A 19542-nucleotide genomic window follows, 5' to 3' on the forward strand; every position below is an offset into this window, starting at 1 on the left:
TAGGGTTGTCAGATAACATAGATACAGAAAATCCATTTAAATTTGAATTTTATGTAAGCAATGAATCAGTTGTTAGTGTAACTACAGCCCAAATGTTGTATGGAACACACTTACACTAAAAAAAAATTTGGTTTTGCCTGACATTCAAATTTAACTGATGTTTTGTACTTTTATTTGCTAAATCTGACAACCATCAATCACCTCCCCTTTTTGAAATGTGTACATGAGGGAGATAGGAAGTTTAAAACATTCATCAAAGTACCATGGTTCACTTTTGAAAAACAAATGCAAATTTTGGTAAACAAGTATAGGCACTTGATAAGAATATGTTGGTAAAATACTTACTCGTTAAATTAAAATTATAAAATCTATTGTTATTATTCTAAAATATTAAGTTCTATTAAATTCTTGTTCCTTTTTCTCTTAAATCTGGTGAAAACACACAGAGCCTAGAGTTTATATCTTTAAAACTAGGGAAATGAAATAAAGATTATTTTGCGTTGAATGATAGCCCCATTCTTTCCAGATGAAATCTGCCACTACTGCTTTCTATAACTTCAAATTGGCTTCTATGTGCTGTTTTTCCTGGATGTAGACAACATGTTGATTTAACTACTCCAAGCGCCTTCAGGAAAAAAGCAATTCATGAAAGACAATATGCCTCCATGAGGCAGGCTGTGCATAAAATGGAAATTCTTTAAGTGATCGTGGCCCATGGGCACTGGAGAATTAATTGAAATATTATATTCTGAAAATTGAGTTGTAATATGGCAACTGGAAAGCAAAAATCAAAAGTTGGGAGGGGGTTGGGTTTTTTTATTTGTTTTGTTTTATTTTATTTTTATTTTATTTTTCGAGTCAGAGTTTCTCTCTGTCACCCAGGCTGGAGTGCGGTGGCGAGATCTCAGCTCACTGCAGCGTCTGCCTCCCGGGTTCAGGAGATTCTACTGCCTCAGCCTCCCAAGTAGCTGGGATTACAGGCATGTGCCACTATGCCGGGCTTGTCAATGCTAGTAGTTGTAATGTGTAACTATTTTCTGTGTCCTTTAAAAAATATTTGCCATATATTTGTGGACTTTTTTTTTAAGCTTGTGTATAAAGCTGGGCTTACAATTGATGGAGCAAATAATTTTATAGGAATAATCAAATTTATTAAAATAAATTGAAAATATCACTATTATATACAAACTAGTAATGAGTTTTCTTTCAAGATTATTCTTAGTTATTAATGCCGGTAATAAGGAGAGTTAAAGAAAACAAAACCTACTCTACTGGAAACATCTAACACATATGAAAGAAGGAATTATAGGAGGTCAGAGTCGAAAAGAGTCTTCCAAGTTATCTAATCCCACTCCTTCATTTTACAAATGAGGGCCCAGAAGCCTAAAGATGATGGCAGAGTCTGGACTAGAACATGGAGTGCTTGCTGCTTAAATCCATTCCTTCCCACTCACATCACAGGGCCCTGGGATGAAATCACAGACCCTCGAGATTTCAGTCACCCTCTGGTCATCACTACTCTGATGCCTTCCAAGAGCCCCACCCCTCAGGATATGAGACAGGCTAGTGAGAGATGAAGGCAAGGCTGTGGTGTTGAGGAGTTTTTCCACTGGAAACTTACCAGGAGAAGGTTGCAAGCCCAAGCAGTTGTTTCCTAGAGACATCAGTCTCTCCCACCTGATGACTTGGAATCCACCTGCCTCTCAAACTGAGCTGCAAGGAGAGAGGCCACAGGAAGATGTGGGGAGGGAAGAAATCTAAAGCTGAAACAGAAATCTTTACCCTCTTCCTCTTTACTCCATCCCAAGTTATAAATCTATGGCCCCTCTCCCAAACCACAACACCCTTAGAGCTTTCCAGTCAGTATCGTTTCAGTCTGCATTTAATGTGGAAGGAGGTAGGATGCCAAAGACAGAGGGGAAATGGGATTATGTTAGACAGGAATTCAAGTCCAGGCCTCTCCATTATCCATTGTGTGAGTTTATCTTGTTTGTCTTGATTTTCTCTTTGCAAGATGACATATATGAATGTGCAGTTTGGAAAGTATGATATTGAATCCAGTTTTCTCTTTTGCACCAGGGATCAAGCAATCCTGGTTGCAACACTGAGAAAGGTCTTTTCCTGGCCTTCTTAACAATGGGAACCAACTTAGGGCCATGCTGTCTTTTGTTGACAAAAAGAGTCAAACTCTATAAAATATTTGAAGAGATTTATTCTGAGACAAATATGAGTGAGCAGTGGCTTGTGACACAGAACCTCAGGAGGTCCTGAGGACATAAACCCAAGGTGGTCTGGGTACAGCTTGGTTTTATATATTTTAGGGAGACATGAGACATCAATCAGATACATAGAAGATGTACCTTGGTTTGGTCCAGAAAGGTGGGACATCTGAAAACAGGGCCTCCCAAGTCATAGGTGGATTCAAAGATTTTCTGATTGGCAATTGGTTGAAAGAGTTAAGTTACTGTCTAAAGACTTAGGAATGTCTGGGTTAAGATAATGTACAGGTAAAGACCAGGTAGCAGGCTTCACAGAGAATATGTTGTAGATGTTTCTTCTCAGACTTAAAGAGCTGTTCTATCATCAATTCCAACAGAGATGAGGGTATAATAATGAGGCTTGTCTGATCCCCACACTGTCCTATCATAGCCTGAACTAGTTTTTCAGGTTAGCTTTGGAATGCCCTTGCTGGGATAAGGTGTCCATTTAGATGGTCAGGGGACTTAGAATTTTATTTTTGGTTTACATTGATCATGCCTTTGCCTTTTTTTAGAAGGAATGGAAGGGAGGAGTCAGGGACTGTGGACACCCGATGGAATTAGGCCCTGTTGATCCCAGGTGGATGAAAGCCACAACGTGGAGCCCACCGGAAAAGATGCTTTGGGTTACTGTGCTGCAGGGATAGTGCACTGACCACGCTTGTACTTGTCTTGCAGGTAGACTTGGGCCTTCTGCGCTTCGTCACGGCTGTCGGGACACAGGGCGCCATTTCAAAAGAAACCAAGAAGAAATATTATGTCAAGACTTACAAGATCGACGTTAGCTCCAACGGGGAAGACTGGATCACCATAAAAGAAGGAAACAAACCTGTTGTAAGTTAGGCTGCCACCGTGGCAACCAATTTGGTCTTTTAAATGGATGATCAATTTTTACTTGTTTGTTTGGTAGCTTTCTGTCTGGCCTGGTTTATTTTTTAATTGATTTGAAATGAAAAGTGCAATTAGAGGTTTAAATCTGACCAAGGGGTCTCATGTTCCCAGATCCAGAAGCCGGGAGGAAATTATATGAATGTTTCCAAAAAAAAGTCAATACAGGCCAAATTAAGTGTCAGACTCAAGAATTGCTGTAAGCCCCCCCATGGGGACACAGATTCTGCATGGGATAAACACTGTCCTCTTAGAACCTTAGCAATTTGGGGTTTTGTTGTTTTTCCCCCCTCGATTTCTTCATCCTTTCATAGATTCTTTCTGTCTGTAATCAGCTAGTTTTAGAAAACCTCTTTTCATCTATCTACTGTGGCTCACAAACTAATTTACAAGTGCATTTGACTGCTTCTTGTAAGAACGCTTGGAACCAAAGGTATTTCATTGTGTTCCCTCAGATCACACAAATAACACACTACCTCCGTACTGCTTTCAACCAAGGAGGCAGCACAGACCATACTGTGTCCCTCGGCGCTCTGCCCTAGCTCATTTGGAACAGAGATGTTTTTCTCAGCCTGCCTGTTTATTTGAAGTTACACTTGCTCTGATTTTCTAATCAAAAGATTTCGGCGAATTCATACTCACCATCTCCCAGAAATTAAAAGCTTGCCCTGGAGGCTGAGCAAAACACAGGAAATTGATGAGGATAGGAGCAAAGATCCAGGTAGCTTGCAACGATGGGCTTGAGAAGAGGCCAATTAACCTGTCCTTGTCTCTCTTTTGAGCATTCACGTACTTGATTTTCTCCTTGTGGATCTGGAACTGAGAAAAGCCCCCTGGGTGTGAAGTGAGAAAATCTATTAATTCCCTTTGATTAGCAGTGAAACCCCCACTCTCGGACAGGGCAGGCAAGATGGAAGCAGCTACAGATAGATAGCTGTTCTGTAGGAGGAAAATGCTATGGGCAGGCAAGTTCAAGGCCATTGTCTAGTCCTGGAGGACATGGAACCAGTTTGTCTGGGGTACAAGAACCTTCCTAGTCAACGCTCATGGAGATGAAGTGAGTAAATTTTGACCCCAAGTTTCATGACTGATTCTTGTTTGGGAATAAATTTCTGAAGACATACTTTAGGTTCAAGGAAATAAAAAATCACTAACTCTAATGAGGCACCTACCAGCCAAAGAACCCAGAGAGAGCCGGGAGACCTGACCTTAGACTGTCAGGACGTTTCTTTTTAAAATAAGCGCTACTTCAGGAGCAGAAAACCAAACAACACATGTTCTTACTTATAACTGGGAGCTGAATGATGAGAACACATGGATGCATTGCAGGGAACAACACACACTGGGACTTGTCGATAGCGGGGTATGTGGGAGGACGGAGAGCATCAGGAAAAATAGCTAATGGATGCTGGGCTTAATACCAAGGTGATGGGATGATCTGTGCAGTAAACCACCTTGGCACACAGTTACCTGTGTAACAAACCTGTACATCCTGCACAGGTACCCTGAAACTTAAAGGTTGAAGAAAAAAAAAAAAAAGAACAAAATGGAACCATGAGGTGAAAGGTCTAAGATAATGTTAAGTGATAAACTTAATTGGTATTTCATTATCTTTATACTGGAATGCATGCAGATAAGAGGGATGAAAGAAAATAGCAACATGACCATTTTTTATTAAGGAAAAGAAAACCATACAGGCTATTTCACCAACATGTTTTCTTCAACTGTTGTCCACTGGTTGTTCGCATGGCCCAGAAGAGGGGGGCTGTCGGAGAGCACCCACAGATTCCAGGGGTGTTTGACAGTGCACCCAGCTTGCCCTGGGAACCCCTGGCACACAGAAGGGCTTCAGGGGGAGAGGCAGAAGGAATAAGGAAGGAGTCGGCAGAGAGCTTGGCATCTGTTCTGAGCACTTTAGCTGAATCTAATGAAATCAGAATCTAATGAAATCTAAATGAAATCAGAACATCCACCTAGAGCCTCATGATTGTTGCCCACCCCACCTTTCTCTGTACTTTAGGGGCTTCCAGCCACTCCCGTCTACCCTCATTCCCACTTTGCTCCAGGAGTGCAGCTTTCGACCATCAACAACTCCAGCAACCCTCTTCGTGTTGGAGAGAATGTGTATAAAACATGATTTTCAGCAAACAGAAAACTCCCTCAGTGGGAGGAAAATGCACCTCCCCTCTGCCTGCACCAGGGCACACAGCTCTCCTGCCAGACTTCTGGTCTCCCTCGGACAAGGACTCATTGCCCCCATAAGGAGAACACCATCATTGGCGACCCTCCTTCCCTGGCAGCTGCCCGTTACTCTTTGTCACACAAAAATGCTCCCACACAGATTGATTTCCAGGGAGAGATGCTGATTTAGGGCAGAAATCAAAAGGCCATCACAGGCTGGGATAAATTAGGATATCAGATCGTCTCAAGAGAGAGATCAGGCTAAAAACGGACTTATTTAAACAAAAATAGAGACCGGATCTTGCTCTGTCACCCATGCTGGAGTGCAGTGGTGCAATCATAACTCACTGCAGCCTTAAATTCCTGGGCTCAAGCCATCCTCCCAGCTAAATCTCCCAAGTAGCTGAGACCACAGGCATGCACCACCACCATGCCTGGCTAATTTTTTTTTTTTTTTTTTTTTTTGGAGAGATGGAGTCTCACTATGTTGCCCAGGCTGGTCTCAAACTCCTGGCCTCAAGCAATCCTCCTGCCTTGGCCTCCTGAAGTTCTGGAATTACTGGCATGAGCCACTACACCCAGCCACAACCAACTCTGTAAAGCATTTGACCACCTTTAGTTGTGCAGGCCACTTAAATTCAATAAAGTAAAAACACAAGCCCGACTTTCACAAGCCCTTTCTCCCAGGTGGAAGAGCAGGACTTGGGAAACCATACACCTCCTTCATGTCCTCACCTGGAAAGATGGGGAGGAAGCTGCGTACCTCGAGTGAGCCCCGTGATGCTCCAGTTATGCAGCCTAAAAGGAGGTGTCTGACCCAGCTGAGCTGAGAAGCATAGTGCTGAATGCACGAGGCACGGGACTGAGAAACGTCACCGTCCCACGGGCTGTTCCCAACCCAAGGCAGAATTAAAATCCAGGAAAGGGGAGGCAGAGTATTCTGTGATGGTAAACTCTCTAGTCCTCAGAGATCTTACTGGAGAATGCTGCTGCAGCCCCCCGCCCAGGCAGAGTGGCCCCCACGAGTCCTTATGGGAAACATCCATTCATGCCTGGCATGCATTACATTTGCAGTCACATGCCTCATCTTTCTTAGAATAAAATGACTCAATTTAAAACTAGAAGCAGAATCCCAGCACTGTGGGAGACGGAGGCAGGCGGATGACTTGAAGTAAGGAATTCAACACCAGGCTGGCCAACCAACATGGTGAAACCCCATCTCTACCAAAAATACAAAAATTAGCTGGGTGTGGCTGTGGGCACCTGTAATCCCAGCTACTCAGGAGGCTGAGGCAGGAGAATTGCTTGAACCCGGGAGGCGGAGGCCGCAGTGAGCTGAGATCGCACCACTGCACTCCAGCCTGGCTGACAGAGCGAGACTCCATCTTAAATAAATAAATAAATAAATAAATAAATAAATAAATAAATCTTGAAGCACAAGCCCTGGAAAAACTGATTTTTAGTTAAAAATAATTTATAACTCAGTTTTGACTTTGACCACTAAAACATAATTTTACCAATAATCAAAAAAGGATTAAAGTCACGCATTAGTGTGAGGGACAAGATCTTCCATCAAGGAATGAAGTCAAAGGGAAGAACGCTATTTGACCTAGTACTGTAGCTGCAAACATGACCTAGAATTTCAAAAAGCCAGGCCCTATAGTTTACTTAAAAAGCATTCCTTCTGGGGATTCTTGGGAAAGTCAAACAGTGAGAGTTCCCATGACACGTCTACAGTATTATTTTGGTCCTCTGGTAAAGTTAATAGTTTCACACTTTTTAGATAATAGCATGCATTCTTTAATCAATATTATCCATATAATAGTGCTTTTAAAGACTCTAGCCTCTCAGAAAATTGAATCGATGATTAGGACAGTATTCTATATTAGACATCATTCTGATTGCTAATTGAAAAAATTAACATGGCGAGTTATTAACGCCATCTCATCCTTGATCGACAACACTGAAATTGTAAATAATTTTTACAACCATTTGTGAAAACACATTTATGGATTTAAATCCAAAACCTCTGCTAAAGAAAGGCATTTTTTTTCCCCATACAGCTCTTTCAGGGAAACACCAACCCCACAGATGTTGTGGTTGCAGTATTCCCCAAACCACTGATAACTCGATTTGTCCGAATCAAGCCTGCAACTTGGGAAACTGGCATATCTATGAGATTTGAAGTCTATGGTTGCAAGATAACAGGTAAGCTGTGGAAGATTGAAGACTGAATCTTCTAAGTCGAAGATTGTCTTGTTTTGATTTATGCAAACCTTTAAATACAGGGTGAATAAGTTTGTAAATGCAATCATTTTTATTTGACAATTAAAAGCATCTACTTTGGATTTAGACAAATCCGAGTTCAAATCCTGCCTTACTACTCACTAGCAGATTTTTTTGGTCAATATACTTCCCTTTTAAAGCCTTAGTTATCTCACCTGGGAAATAGTCATAATAATTTATGCCATACAGCCTAGTTGTGATGATGCATTATTAATAGATAATGGATATAAGCATGTAGCACAGCCTGGCATGTGGTAGGTGCTTGTTTACTGGTACCTTTTCCACTAGACTGTAAGCTCCATGAAGGCAAGTGTCATGCCGTTCATCTCTGCTTCCTGGATACTGACTACTACTTAGTAGATTTACAATAAGTAACTGGTGCATGAAAGATTCTCCAGCAGTTTTATTTATTTCTTTATTTCTTTATTTTGAGACAGGGTCTTGCTGTGTCACTCAGGCTGCAGTGCAGTGGCATGATCATAGCTCACTGCACCCTCAACCTTCCAGGTTCAAGTGATCCTCCTACTTCAGCCTCTTGAATACATGTGGGACAACATGAGGGCACCAGTGTAGACAACTAATTGTAACCCCTATGTTGCTTGGGCTGGTCTCAAACTCCTGGGCTCAAGCTATCCTCCCACCTTGGCCTCCCAAAGTACTGGGATTACAGATGTGAGCTACTGCCCCTGGCCAGCTTTATCTTTTTATTTGTTTTTCTTTTTTTTTTTTTTTTTTGAGACCGAGCCTTTCTCTGTCACCCAGGTTGGAGTGCAGTGACATGATCTTGGCTCATGGCAACCTCCACCTCCCAGGTTCCAGCGATTCTCCTGCTTCAGCCTCCTGAGTAGCTGGTACTACTACAGGAGTGCACCACCACACCTGGCTAATTTTTGTATTTTTAGTAGAGATGGGTTTTCACCATATTGGCCAGGCTGGTCTTGAACTCCTGACCTCAGGTGATCCGCATGCCTCAGCCTCCCCAAAGTGCTGGGATTACAGGCGTGAGCCACCGCGCCCAGCCTGTCCATTTATTTTCTTGCATGACTATGTTATATTCTGCAGTATATAGCAGTCATATTAGAATTCCTTTCCATTTTAGTAAATACATTGCCAAACTTTCATTGAAACAACCACCACCAACAAAAAACCAGTACAATGTGATCTTTATAGTAAGCTTGGAAGTTCAAAGACAGAATCAGTTGACCCACTCACTAAAAAGTAATTAAAAGCAAGGAATGTCTAAAAGTCTTTGAACTACCTTTAATATTATGTTATATATGTATTTAGGGTATTTAATTTTTTATTCCATTTTTCTGTTTATCCTCTTTAGTTTAATTATTTTTAGAGGAGAATGATACTGACTTTGGAAGGAAAAAAAATCACTTTGGCAATATTCCATGAAATTACAAGCAATTGTGAGAAGAGCTAATGAACAGGAAAAACTACACTTTGTTTATAGTAGAGTTCAGCTTGGAAAGTAAAAACCAACATCTGATTTTTTAATGAAAAATTTATTTATTTCCATCCCACAGACAGACTTGTTTATTATTTTAGGACCTAAGATTTAGAAAGTTCAAGGCCTTAGAGGCAGGAATTGGGTGGAGAGGGGTTTGAAAGAAGAAAGGACATTGAAAAGTTAGATATAACCTTGGCTTTATTTTTGATCAGCAGTTAGATGACAGAAAGTTCTAGGTCATTTTCAGAGCATTACAGATTTGTGCTGTTATTCATAAATTTGTAGAAACAAGGCCATTTGAGGTTTGGGTGGAAATTTCTGGCCCATTTCTTCAACCTTATCTCATGTCATTGTATTTTAAAAAATGAGGTAAACTTCATAAAGACTCCAAACATGTTAGTCAAAATTCTGAATTTCCAGGCTCTTAGAGATTTATGTCACATCCTTTTAGTTGAATACAATTTTTTTATACCTAAACTGTCCTTTTTAATTTTCACAAGGATTTCCCTGAGAGGTGATGCTAGGAATGTGAGCAAAGAAGGTAAATAATTTGTTCAATTTTTAAAAGTAGTTAAATGATCTAGTTATGTAAACTTAGATGTCTAAAATAGCATATCCTAATATTTTCATACATAATTAAGTAGCTATTTTTCAAATAAGGTGCTTCCTTTCAGTTCCTAGTGCTAGTCTCTTAATCATGGTCTCCACTATACTTTTAAATATTTTCTCTCTAGTAAAATGTCTCTAGTCTCCAAATAATTGCCACAAGCAGGTTTTTGGAGAGGCTAACACGTTACGATAGTCACATGGACAGAAGGCAGGCAGACATATCCAGGCTTGACTGTGGACTGTCCACTTAGTGTATGCATGACGGACCATGGATAAGACATTGAGACTCACTCTGATCTCCGTTTTCTGGTCTGTGAGGATCACCTTAATGCAACTATAATGAGGAGTAAATGAAAGAAAATTTGGAACACCCCTGGCTTAAACTAAGTGCTCACTAAATGGTACCCATTAGACTAAAATAGTACATGGCACTCAATATATTGAACCTAGCATATGCCCCAGCAAGCAGAGCCTCTAATAAGACAGTAATTTCAAGTTTTTCTTCTTGATTATCAGAAGCAGATAATTTTCATTTTCTTGAAATGAAAATCAAAGGTCCCCTTGAGTAGAGATTAATGAAAGGAGGACTACAGTATTCCTGCTGGACTAGATGGTCCAGGAGAGCAGGGGACCTGTTTGCCTCATTTTCTGTTGTGTCCTGTATGCCTGGAACATAACGAATGCTTGGTGGTTACTTTTGAATGAAGGAAGTGCAGTTTTATGCACGCCTTCTGAGAAACAAGCGGCTGGACCTCAAATTTTCACCCTGTTGAGTAGTCACAATTCAATCTGGATTTTGTTTAAGCCTACCTAATGAAAAGTTACTGCTTGAACACATCACTTGGCTTCCAAAGCCACTAAAGTCCCAAGTTTTACCCTAATTTTTTGATTCAGAAATTATTTTTTAGAAATATAGTAATCCTGGACTGGGCACAGTGGCTCACTCCTGTAATCCCAGCACTTTGGGAGGCCGAGGCAGGCGGATCACGAGGTCAGGAGATTGAGACCATCCTGGCTAACACAGTGAAACCCCATCTCTACTAAAAATACAAAAAATTAGCCAGGTGTGGTGGCATGCACTTGTAGTCCCAGCTACTCAGAAGGCTGAGGCAGGAGAATGGCGTGAACCCAGGAGGCGGAGCTTGCAGTGAGCCGAGATTGTGCCACTGGCCACTGCACTCCAGCCTGGGCAACAGAGCAAGATTCCATCTCAAAAAAAAAAAAAAAAGAAAAAAGAAATACAGTAATCCTGGAAAATTCAGAGTTTGTCACCATATAGAGATATAAAGAAAATAAGATTGGAACAAACCATTCTGCTTTATAGATGATTGATGAAGGGCATTTTCATTATTTTGACAAAGTAGGCTTCATCATTTTGGCAGAGATGGAAATCACGTTGGGCGATGGCTGCTTAACACACTCGGAACTCTGCTATCTTCTGTTATTAACCAGAAGTCTGTTACCCAGCTCTTCAACACATATTCATGTGCTCCTAAGTCAATCAGAATTCACAATGATGATCTCAGACACCATAATATCCAGAGGTACTTTCTGAGTCATCAAGGAAAGATTAAATTATGCTCATTCAGGGTCTCCCATCGAATGCAGTTATTACTTTCTCATTCGTTGGAAATTGGTTAACTGGATATTTGATTTACCAGTATACCTCAGTTTTTCCATTAAAGCTGAGTACGGAGATTTACTGTAAAATAATATCACTGAAAATAACCACCTCAATCCTCCATTACAAAACTCATTTCTCCCTTCCATCCTGAAGTGGTCTTAAGCTTTCCAAACAAGGCTGCCAAGTGAAATACAAAATGTCCAGTTAAATTTGATGCAGACAAACAAGACATAATTTTTCAGAATAAGTATGTCCCATGCAATATTTGAGACATACATATACTAAAAAATTATTCATTATTTCTCTGAATTCTAATTTCACTGGGCATCTTGTTTCTTGTTTTGTTGTTTGTTTGCTAAATCTGGCAACACTATTTCCAAAGGGTTTGACCTGTACCGGGCTGACCTGTACCAGCCTGCTATGAAGGGACAGAGTTAAACGCTAGCATCTCATTCAAACCTTGAATTAATTGTTAATGTAATTTTTCTGCAAATTATTGTTAAAAGTGAGTCACATAGTTTTCAGTCAAAGGTAAATCAAGTTGCCTCTTCATTTTTTTTTTTAATGAGGCAGCTATATGGAAGGAATAACAGTCTCACTTTGCACCATGGATATGTTGGCTAAATGGGGACGGGGCATCACTAAGTCTATGAATACAGAAACTGTGCCCCAGCCGAGTCTGCATTAGAAAAAGGGCATTAATCTGGTGACGGTTCTGCTCTCCTTACAGTATTCAAGTTAATTATGTTTTCCTCCAAATGGTAACATCTGGTCCCCATTACCAGCTAAACATTGCCTTTCTAAAAGCTTGTTTGGAATCAGGCAGGTATGAACACTGTGGCCAAAAAATGGCACTCTATTTTTAACACTACAGTTTCATAGTCCCTTAGTAAAATTGTTTTTGTAAATCTTTTTTTAATCCCGGCTGAGTATATTCTTGGTTTCCAGATCCCAGCCTGGAGCAAATACTGTGGTTAAGTTACAGGAAAGGGCACTTGAGAAAATGACAGCTGCCTTTCATTGTATTAAGTTGATTCATTCAACAAGTATTTGTTGAGCAAATACTATGTATAAAATAGGGCGTGAAGAGTCATATAAAACAGAAAAATATGACTTAGTTCGTGTCCTCAAAGAAGTTAAAATCTGGGGAGGCAGAAAGCAGCATTCCAAAGAACTAAATGTGCTCATCAGCATTTGAGGGCTGGGTATGGTGGCTCAAGCCTGTGACCCCAGCACTTTGGGAGGCCAAAGTGATAAGATCTCTTGACCCCAGTAGTTTGAGAGCAGCCTGGGCAACATAGCGAGACCAAAAAAAAAAAAAAATTGCCAATCATGGTAGCATCCACATGTAGTCCTAGCTACTCAGGAGACTGAGGCAGGAGGATTGCTTGAGGCCAAGAGTTCAAGGCTGCAGTGAGCCATGATCACACCACTCCACTCCAGCCTGGGTGACAGAGTGAGACCCTGTCTCTAAAAATAAAAAAAAAGGCCGGGGTGTAGGGGGGCCAGGCGCCTCGGCTCACACCTGTAATCCCAGCACTTTGGGAGGCCGAGGCAGGCATCACGAGGTCAGGAGATCGAGACCATCCTGGCTAACACTGTGAAACCCCTCTCTACTAAAAATACAAAAAATAAGCCGGGTGTGGTGGCAGGCGCCTGGAGTCCTAGCTATTCGGGAGGCTGAGGCAGGAGAATGGCGTGAACCCGGGAGGTGGAGCTTGCAGTGAGCCAAGATCACCCCACTGCACTCCAGCCTGGGAGACAGAACGAGACTCCTTCTCAAAAAAAAAAAAAAGAAAGAAAGAAGGGAAATGCAGATAAAGTGGTGTGAAGAGGCCCAGAAATGGAAAACTGTGTCCAGTTGCAGAGAATAGAAAAACTGAGTAAACGATGTGGCATTTGAAAACAGGTCAGGATTTTAAGCAGTTCAGATAATGGAAAAGGGTAACATGACAGGGAATTCCTTGTGGAGGGAATAGAAAGAAAGCTCCCAAACTCCCAGAAGTAAGGAAGTTCTTCATGTCAATTGGCACTGGTTAAAGGAGTGAATGGGGAGAGGCCTTGCAAGGACATGATATGGAAGGCCTGCATGCCTGATTGAAAATGACGTGTGTAATTTCTAGACAAGAAGGCACTGAATGTCTGACTAAAGAAACGACATGATCTGGACCATAGAACTCATGTGGAAAGTATCTGAGTAATGAATTCTTAAGGTTCAGCTGATAATGTGGACTTAGTTTAATTGCATTAGATGTTTGCCTCTCGCTTAGGGGTAGTTATATTTTTAGGCTAAATTTTTATTATATTACTCAGAATTGAGTTGCTTCAAAGAAAAATAGGTTATCGTTCTTGCGCATGTTCTTGATTAGGATGTACAGCTTCTAAAGGAAAATAATTGAAGGGTTGGACATTTTGTCATTAAGCCACCATTGAATTCATCAACAACTGATACTCTCCTTGTGCTCAGAAGCTCCTTGGGCTGCTTTAGAAGACATAAAAAGGTCTATGATGCTGTTCATTGCCTTTGAAGATCTTATAATCTAGCTATGGTTACATGACTAACAATCTTAAAGCCTTAGAGAGCAGTGGAATGCTGAGCTCTGTGCTACTTACATCATATTTCTGAGAAGGGAGAGCTCAGAATAAAAGCTGGAGTAGCTTGAAAAGTTCTCTTCATGAGTCTTAAGCTGGGTTTTGCGCAAAGGCAATGATGAGGATGATGTCTAGACTGTATGAGAAGAGAATTGCTTAACTGAGATGTATTGTCAGTAATAGAAAATCAAATTAGGCAAATGGGATGAAGTCAAAATGAGGGTCTTGAATGCCAGATCGAGTTTTGATATCTTCCTATCAATAATGGAAAACCATGGTACATTTTCAAAAGATATCTCTTTTCTATTGTTGGGGTAAAATATACATAACATAAAATTTACCACTTTAACAATTTTCAACCACTTTTAACCATTTTAATTTTATCATTGTACATTTTTAAGTGTACAATTCTGTCGCATTAAGTACAGTCACATTGCTGTGCAAGCATCACCACTATTTCCAGAATTTTATAAATGTCTCAGACTGAAACTCTGCACCCATGAAACACTAACTCTCCCAATCTCCATTTCCCCCAAGCCCTGGCAACCAGCATTTTGCTTTCCGTCTCTACGAATCTGACTGATCTAGTGATAGGCTACTCATATCCATGGAATCAGACCATATTTGTCCTTTTTTTGTTGGGCTTCTTTCACTTAGCAGTGGAGATTTTTGAGGATGAGAACGACATGCTTAAAACAACATTTTCTGAAAATTTAAATAGCAGTTGGTGTAGTGGAGATTCAAAGTGGGGTCTGGGAGGCCAACCAAGAGCTGATGTAGCACCCTGGCCAGAGTGCTCGGATCAGGATAAATCCAGAAGACAGGAAGGTAGCAACAAGTGTTCTGTTGCTTTCTTGTACTTAATAAAAACAACAGGATTTGGCAGCAAAACGGAAATGACGAGATGACTAGGCAGGAAGTGGATGATTGGTGATGCCACCAATTAAAAGACAGGGTTCAGTGAAAGGATGCAGTATCCAGGGGAAAGGACTGTCTTAGTCTGCTTGTGGTACATTTGAGATGACAATGAGACATTCATGTGGAAAGTCCCCAATGCGATTAGAAATAGGGGTGGGGAGAACAGTTGTGGGGGATCATGGTCACTATTCTTCCACACTCAATTCTAATGCCACCTCCCCTGGGAGGTCCTCTATTACCTCTGCAGGCTGAGTATGCATTCGTTCTCTTTACCTCTGCATCACTGTCTCTTTACCTTTATTTTAGCAACTTTCCTGCTATCGGATTGACTTCTATGCATATCTCCAATCCATCATAAACTATGAACTTCTCTTAAGCAGGGCCAGTACTTGATCCAGGGATGAATTCTGGATACCAAAGAGACTGAAATATGAATGTTAAACTTAGAAGATGTCAAAGCGGGGGAAATGTATGTTCTTATTGAAGATTTGCCTTACTGGGATGTGAGTTTAGAGATGGGAATTCTGACAGAGCAGGAGGAAGGTTTGAGGGAGGAAAGATTTACTGTAAAATAATCCAGAGACTGAAAATTGTATATGATTGGGTACAAAATCATGTCTTTATTCCATATGTTGTATTTTATTTCTTAGCATGGAGTCGCCCAGGAAATCATTTTACATTATCTGTTTCATTTCACCTCCCAGATTATCCTTGCTCTGGAATGTTGGGTATGGTGTCTGGACTTATTTCTGACTCCCAGATCACATCATCCAACCAAGGGGACAGAAACTGGATGCCTGAAAACATCCGCCTGGTAACCAGTCGCTCTGGCTGGGCACTTCCACCCGCACCTCATTCCTACGTCAATGAGTGGCTCCAAATAGACCTGGGGGAGGAGAAGATCGTGAGGGGCATCATCATTCAGGGTGGGAAGCACCGAGAGAACAAGGTGTTCATGAGGAAGTTCAAGATCGGGTACAGCAACAACGGCTCGGACTGGAAGATGATCATGGATGACAGCAAACGCAAGGCGAAGGTGAAGGCTGGGGACTGGGAGGAGGTCATCCCTTATGTCCTTGACTTCAATCAAGGGCCTCTGGCATTCTCCCGAGGAAGGGCTTCTTATTTCCTTCCAGCCATGACATTAGAGGAGGTGTGTGATGGGGTCAGTAAGACCCTTGATTCTAAGAAGACAGGAATATGGCATGAAAAGTGATGTCTGAGATAACATGCAAAAGAATTGCATTGCTGGTCCCATTCCCTGGCTGTAGGGATGGACAGACAGCTCAACATGCAGACAGGAGATGGGGAAGCCCAAGGCTGACAGCAGCCATCCAGCCAGCGCTCAGAACCCCTTGCAGATACCACTCAGTCATTTGGGTCTGCCCTTCCCCATCTCAAACCTACCCCTAGTTTAAGTGCTTTGTTTCTTTTATAAATTTTTATTGTGGGCCAGGCTCAGTGGCTCACGCCTGTAATCCCAGCACTTTGGGATGCCGAGTCGGGCGGATTGTCTGAGCTCAGGAGTTCAAGACCAGCCTGGACAGCACGGTGAAACCCCGTCTCTACTAAAATACAAAAAATTAACAGGGTGTGACAGCGTGTGCCTGTAGTCCTAGCTATTCTGGAGGCTGAAGCAGGAGAATTGCTTAAACCCGGGAGGCAGAGGTTGCAGTGAGCTGAGATTGCACCACTGCTCTCTAGCCTGGGTGACAGAGTGAGATTCCGTCTCAAAAAAAAAAAAAGAAATTAATTGTGATAAAATACATATAATATACAATTTCCCATCTTAACCTTTTTAGTGTGCAGTTCAACAGTGTTAAGTATGTGTATATTGTGCAACCAATCTCTAGAACTTTCTCATCTTGCAAAACTGAAACTCTACACCCATTAAGCAACAACTCCCAGTCCCCCTGCCCCCAGCCTCTGGTGACCACCTCCACTTTCTGTCTGTGTGAATTCAACCATTTTAGGGACCTCATACTGTATTTGCCTTTTTGTGATTGGCTTATGTCACTTAGGATAATGTTTTCAAGGGCCATCGGTGTTATAGCATTGTGTCAGAATTTCCATCCTTCGTAAGGCTGAATAATATTCATTGTGTGTTTATACCACACTTTGTTTATCCATTCAGCCACTGATGGACACTTGAATTGCTGTCACCTTTAGCTATTGTGAATAATGCTTAAGTATATTTCTTTATGCATTGAAACCTTTTAAGATGCAGTAGGCTCTTGATAATCCAGTGAAAAGAAAAGGAAATCTCAACACAAAAACATTCCATTCCAACATCCACCAAAACCCGTGGTATAATTTTTTTCAACCAACAAATCAACCTCAGTCATTATGTTTTACTTAGAGTGATGGCTAAATTTATTTGCGAACATGCAACAGCAGCTTGGAAAGGATACCCTGGAGTGTGCTGGGTGGCCCAGAAGCTGGTTTAGGATTCAAATATGGACCAACCTACAGACAACTAGCAGTTTAAGTTCTGTGTTCAGTGTGGGAATTATATTCAGCGATGATATTTCTCACACCAATACAATTGGCCTTTTGGTCTTAGCCTTTCCATCCCTGCTTTGGCCAGGACCTACTCCTCTTGTGAAAAACAGATTTTAGCTTATTGAAGGGAATATTACCCTCACTCCCACTCTAAGCAAGTGTGGGAATATGGCTTAATATAGTGACTCAAGCCAGAGGCATTGCAGGCAGCAAAGAAGCCAGGCTGTGCTGCCAGCTCCCACTCCCTCCAGATGTGAAGGCTCCAAGGAAACCTCCGTGTCCCCGACAGGCCACCGGCTACCACTAGAGCAGCAGGCCACTGACAGGGCTGGGTGCCATCAGAAATATCTGAATCTCTCTCCCATCTCTCCCTTCCTTAATTTGTGGCTTCTGAAATATTTTCAGTGTTATATTTATCTCTCTGTGCAGCTACCTGTTTTCTTGTGTCCCGTTCATTTTCCCCTTTTGTGCCTTGTTTGGGGGGAAGAAAAAGTAAAATAAACATCAGAAACTGGAGTTCCTTCTGAGTGGATCTGTTCTGAGAAGCAGTGAGCTCTGACTGCATCAGAAAGTGTGAATATGCTGCAAATCAACAACTTCCTGCTGCTGGCGACGGCGGCGTGTGCTGGTGTGACATGTTCTTCAACACTAGGGCTCTGAGAGAGAAAGAAAACAAGTCACCATATGCTTTTGATAGGACGCATCACATGCTTCCCTGTCTCTATATAATTCATGCGTCTGCAACCAGATCTAAAGCTATCACTCTTCTGTAGTAAATCCAGCACTGAATTCCATGAGAAGCCAATATACATCTTTCAACTTTCACAAAATACTCAATTCAAGATTGGATGAACGTGTTAGGGTTTGTTTCTAAAATATGGTTCTATCCATCATTATCATCTTCCTATGATACTGAAAACCGTAAAAGCTTCTTCGTTGTTTATATACAGCCTAATCTATGATTCCTTAACACACCCTTCCAGTGAAATAAAATCTCTAAGACAAAAAAAGAAATGGGTAAAAATCTTCCATTTTAGAGCGGCACATGGTTTTTAATTATATCAGGATTTTAAAAACATGCTATATTTAATTTTACAAGTGAAGGCTACCTCTTAAGATGCCAAGTACCTTTTATGTAAAAGTAAAATGAGCACTCTGTTTTGTGAAATCCACAGCACTTGGATGGATTTAAATTTTCAATGCCCTTTCCTCACTCTCTACCCCAAAAATAGTGGGTAATGGGCAAGCTATATCAGAATCTTTGAATTAACTAGACTTTTTAGCAACAGAGAGAAGGTCCAAACACTCAAAGTCCTCATCTTCTAAAACATAATTAGCAACAGAACACAAAGAATTCATAAGTAAGTTTATTATATCAGTTAGCCTAGTTCCATATGGGTTTTCATTGCTAATATTCTTCCCAGCTCTGCACTGACAGCTTTTATAATGTATTTACATTGTGTTAATTCTTTGCTCAAGTTAAAATGAAGAGATGAGCCCGGGATTCCATAGGTATAAATGCTTTTCTCCTATGATCTTTGGAGGTATGTTAACATAGACAGAACTTGCATATGTAGTAATGGTATTTTCATTATAATTAGTATCTTACTGACAATAACTTAATTGGGCCTAATAATAATATGTGTCAGAGTCTCAATTACTGGCAGCAATTGCAGTTCTATAAAAGTGCAGAACCCCGATAGTGAATTTGCTCTTGATTAAAAAAAAAAAAGAAATTTTAATTGGAAGAGGCAGGCCTATATTAGCAATGCATTTTTAAACTCCTAGAGGCTTTTCTGAGTTGGAAAAGGCCAATTAATTTACTTCTAGAACTCAGAAACCTGCTGATTCTGTTGCAACCTACCCAATCTGTCTTCACTGACATGCTTCCACTGTTTTGTTATGACATTTCCACCACCGAACAAGCACATATTAGGCTGGTTTATGATGTCTTGACACAGCTACTGGGCATGGCTCCCACTCCTGACTGGCATGGCCTGGGGCCGGCCAGCCACTCCATCTGATCTACCAGGTCTACTAGCCCAATTTGCATCATATTAAAGACAAATTAATGAAACTAAATGTGTGGCCTTGGGCATAGATATTTCTTGGACCGTGGTGTTTTCACCTATTAAAATCAGGAGACTGGGCTGGCTTGAAGGCTCACGCCTATAATCCCAGCACTTCAGGAGGCCGAGGCGGGCATATCACCTGAGGTCAGGAGTTTG

At 41.3% G+C, this 19542-nt stretch overlaps 1 protein-coding gene across 7 annotated transcripts in view; it reads left to right on the forward strand.

Moving 5' to 3' along the window:
• NRP1 (neuropilin 1) overlaps window positions 1–19542 on the forward strand; it is a 158039-nt gene that overhangs the window by 106553 nt on the left and 31944 nt on the right. For all 7 annotated transcript variants that reach the window (XM_063710214.1, XM_004049248.5, XM_004049249.5 and 4 more), the window contains 3 exons: window positions 2937–3092; window positions 7391–7535; window positions 15517–15848. In XM_063710214.1, coding sequence (XP_063566284.1) covers window positions 2937–3092; window positions 7391–7535; window positions 15517–15848 — 633 coding nt within the window. The remainder of the gene's footprint in view (window positions 1–2936; window positions 3093–7390; window positions 7536–15516; window positions 15849–19542) is intronic.

This window comes from Gorilla gorilla, chromosome 8 (genome assembly GCF_029281585.2).
Source record: "Gorilla gorilla gorilla isolate KB3781 chromosome 8, NHGRI_mGorGor1-v2.1_pri, whole genome shotgun sequence".
NCBI lineage: Eukaryota > Metazoa > Chordata > Mammalia > Primates > Hominidae > Gorilla > Gorilla gorilla.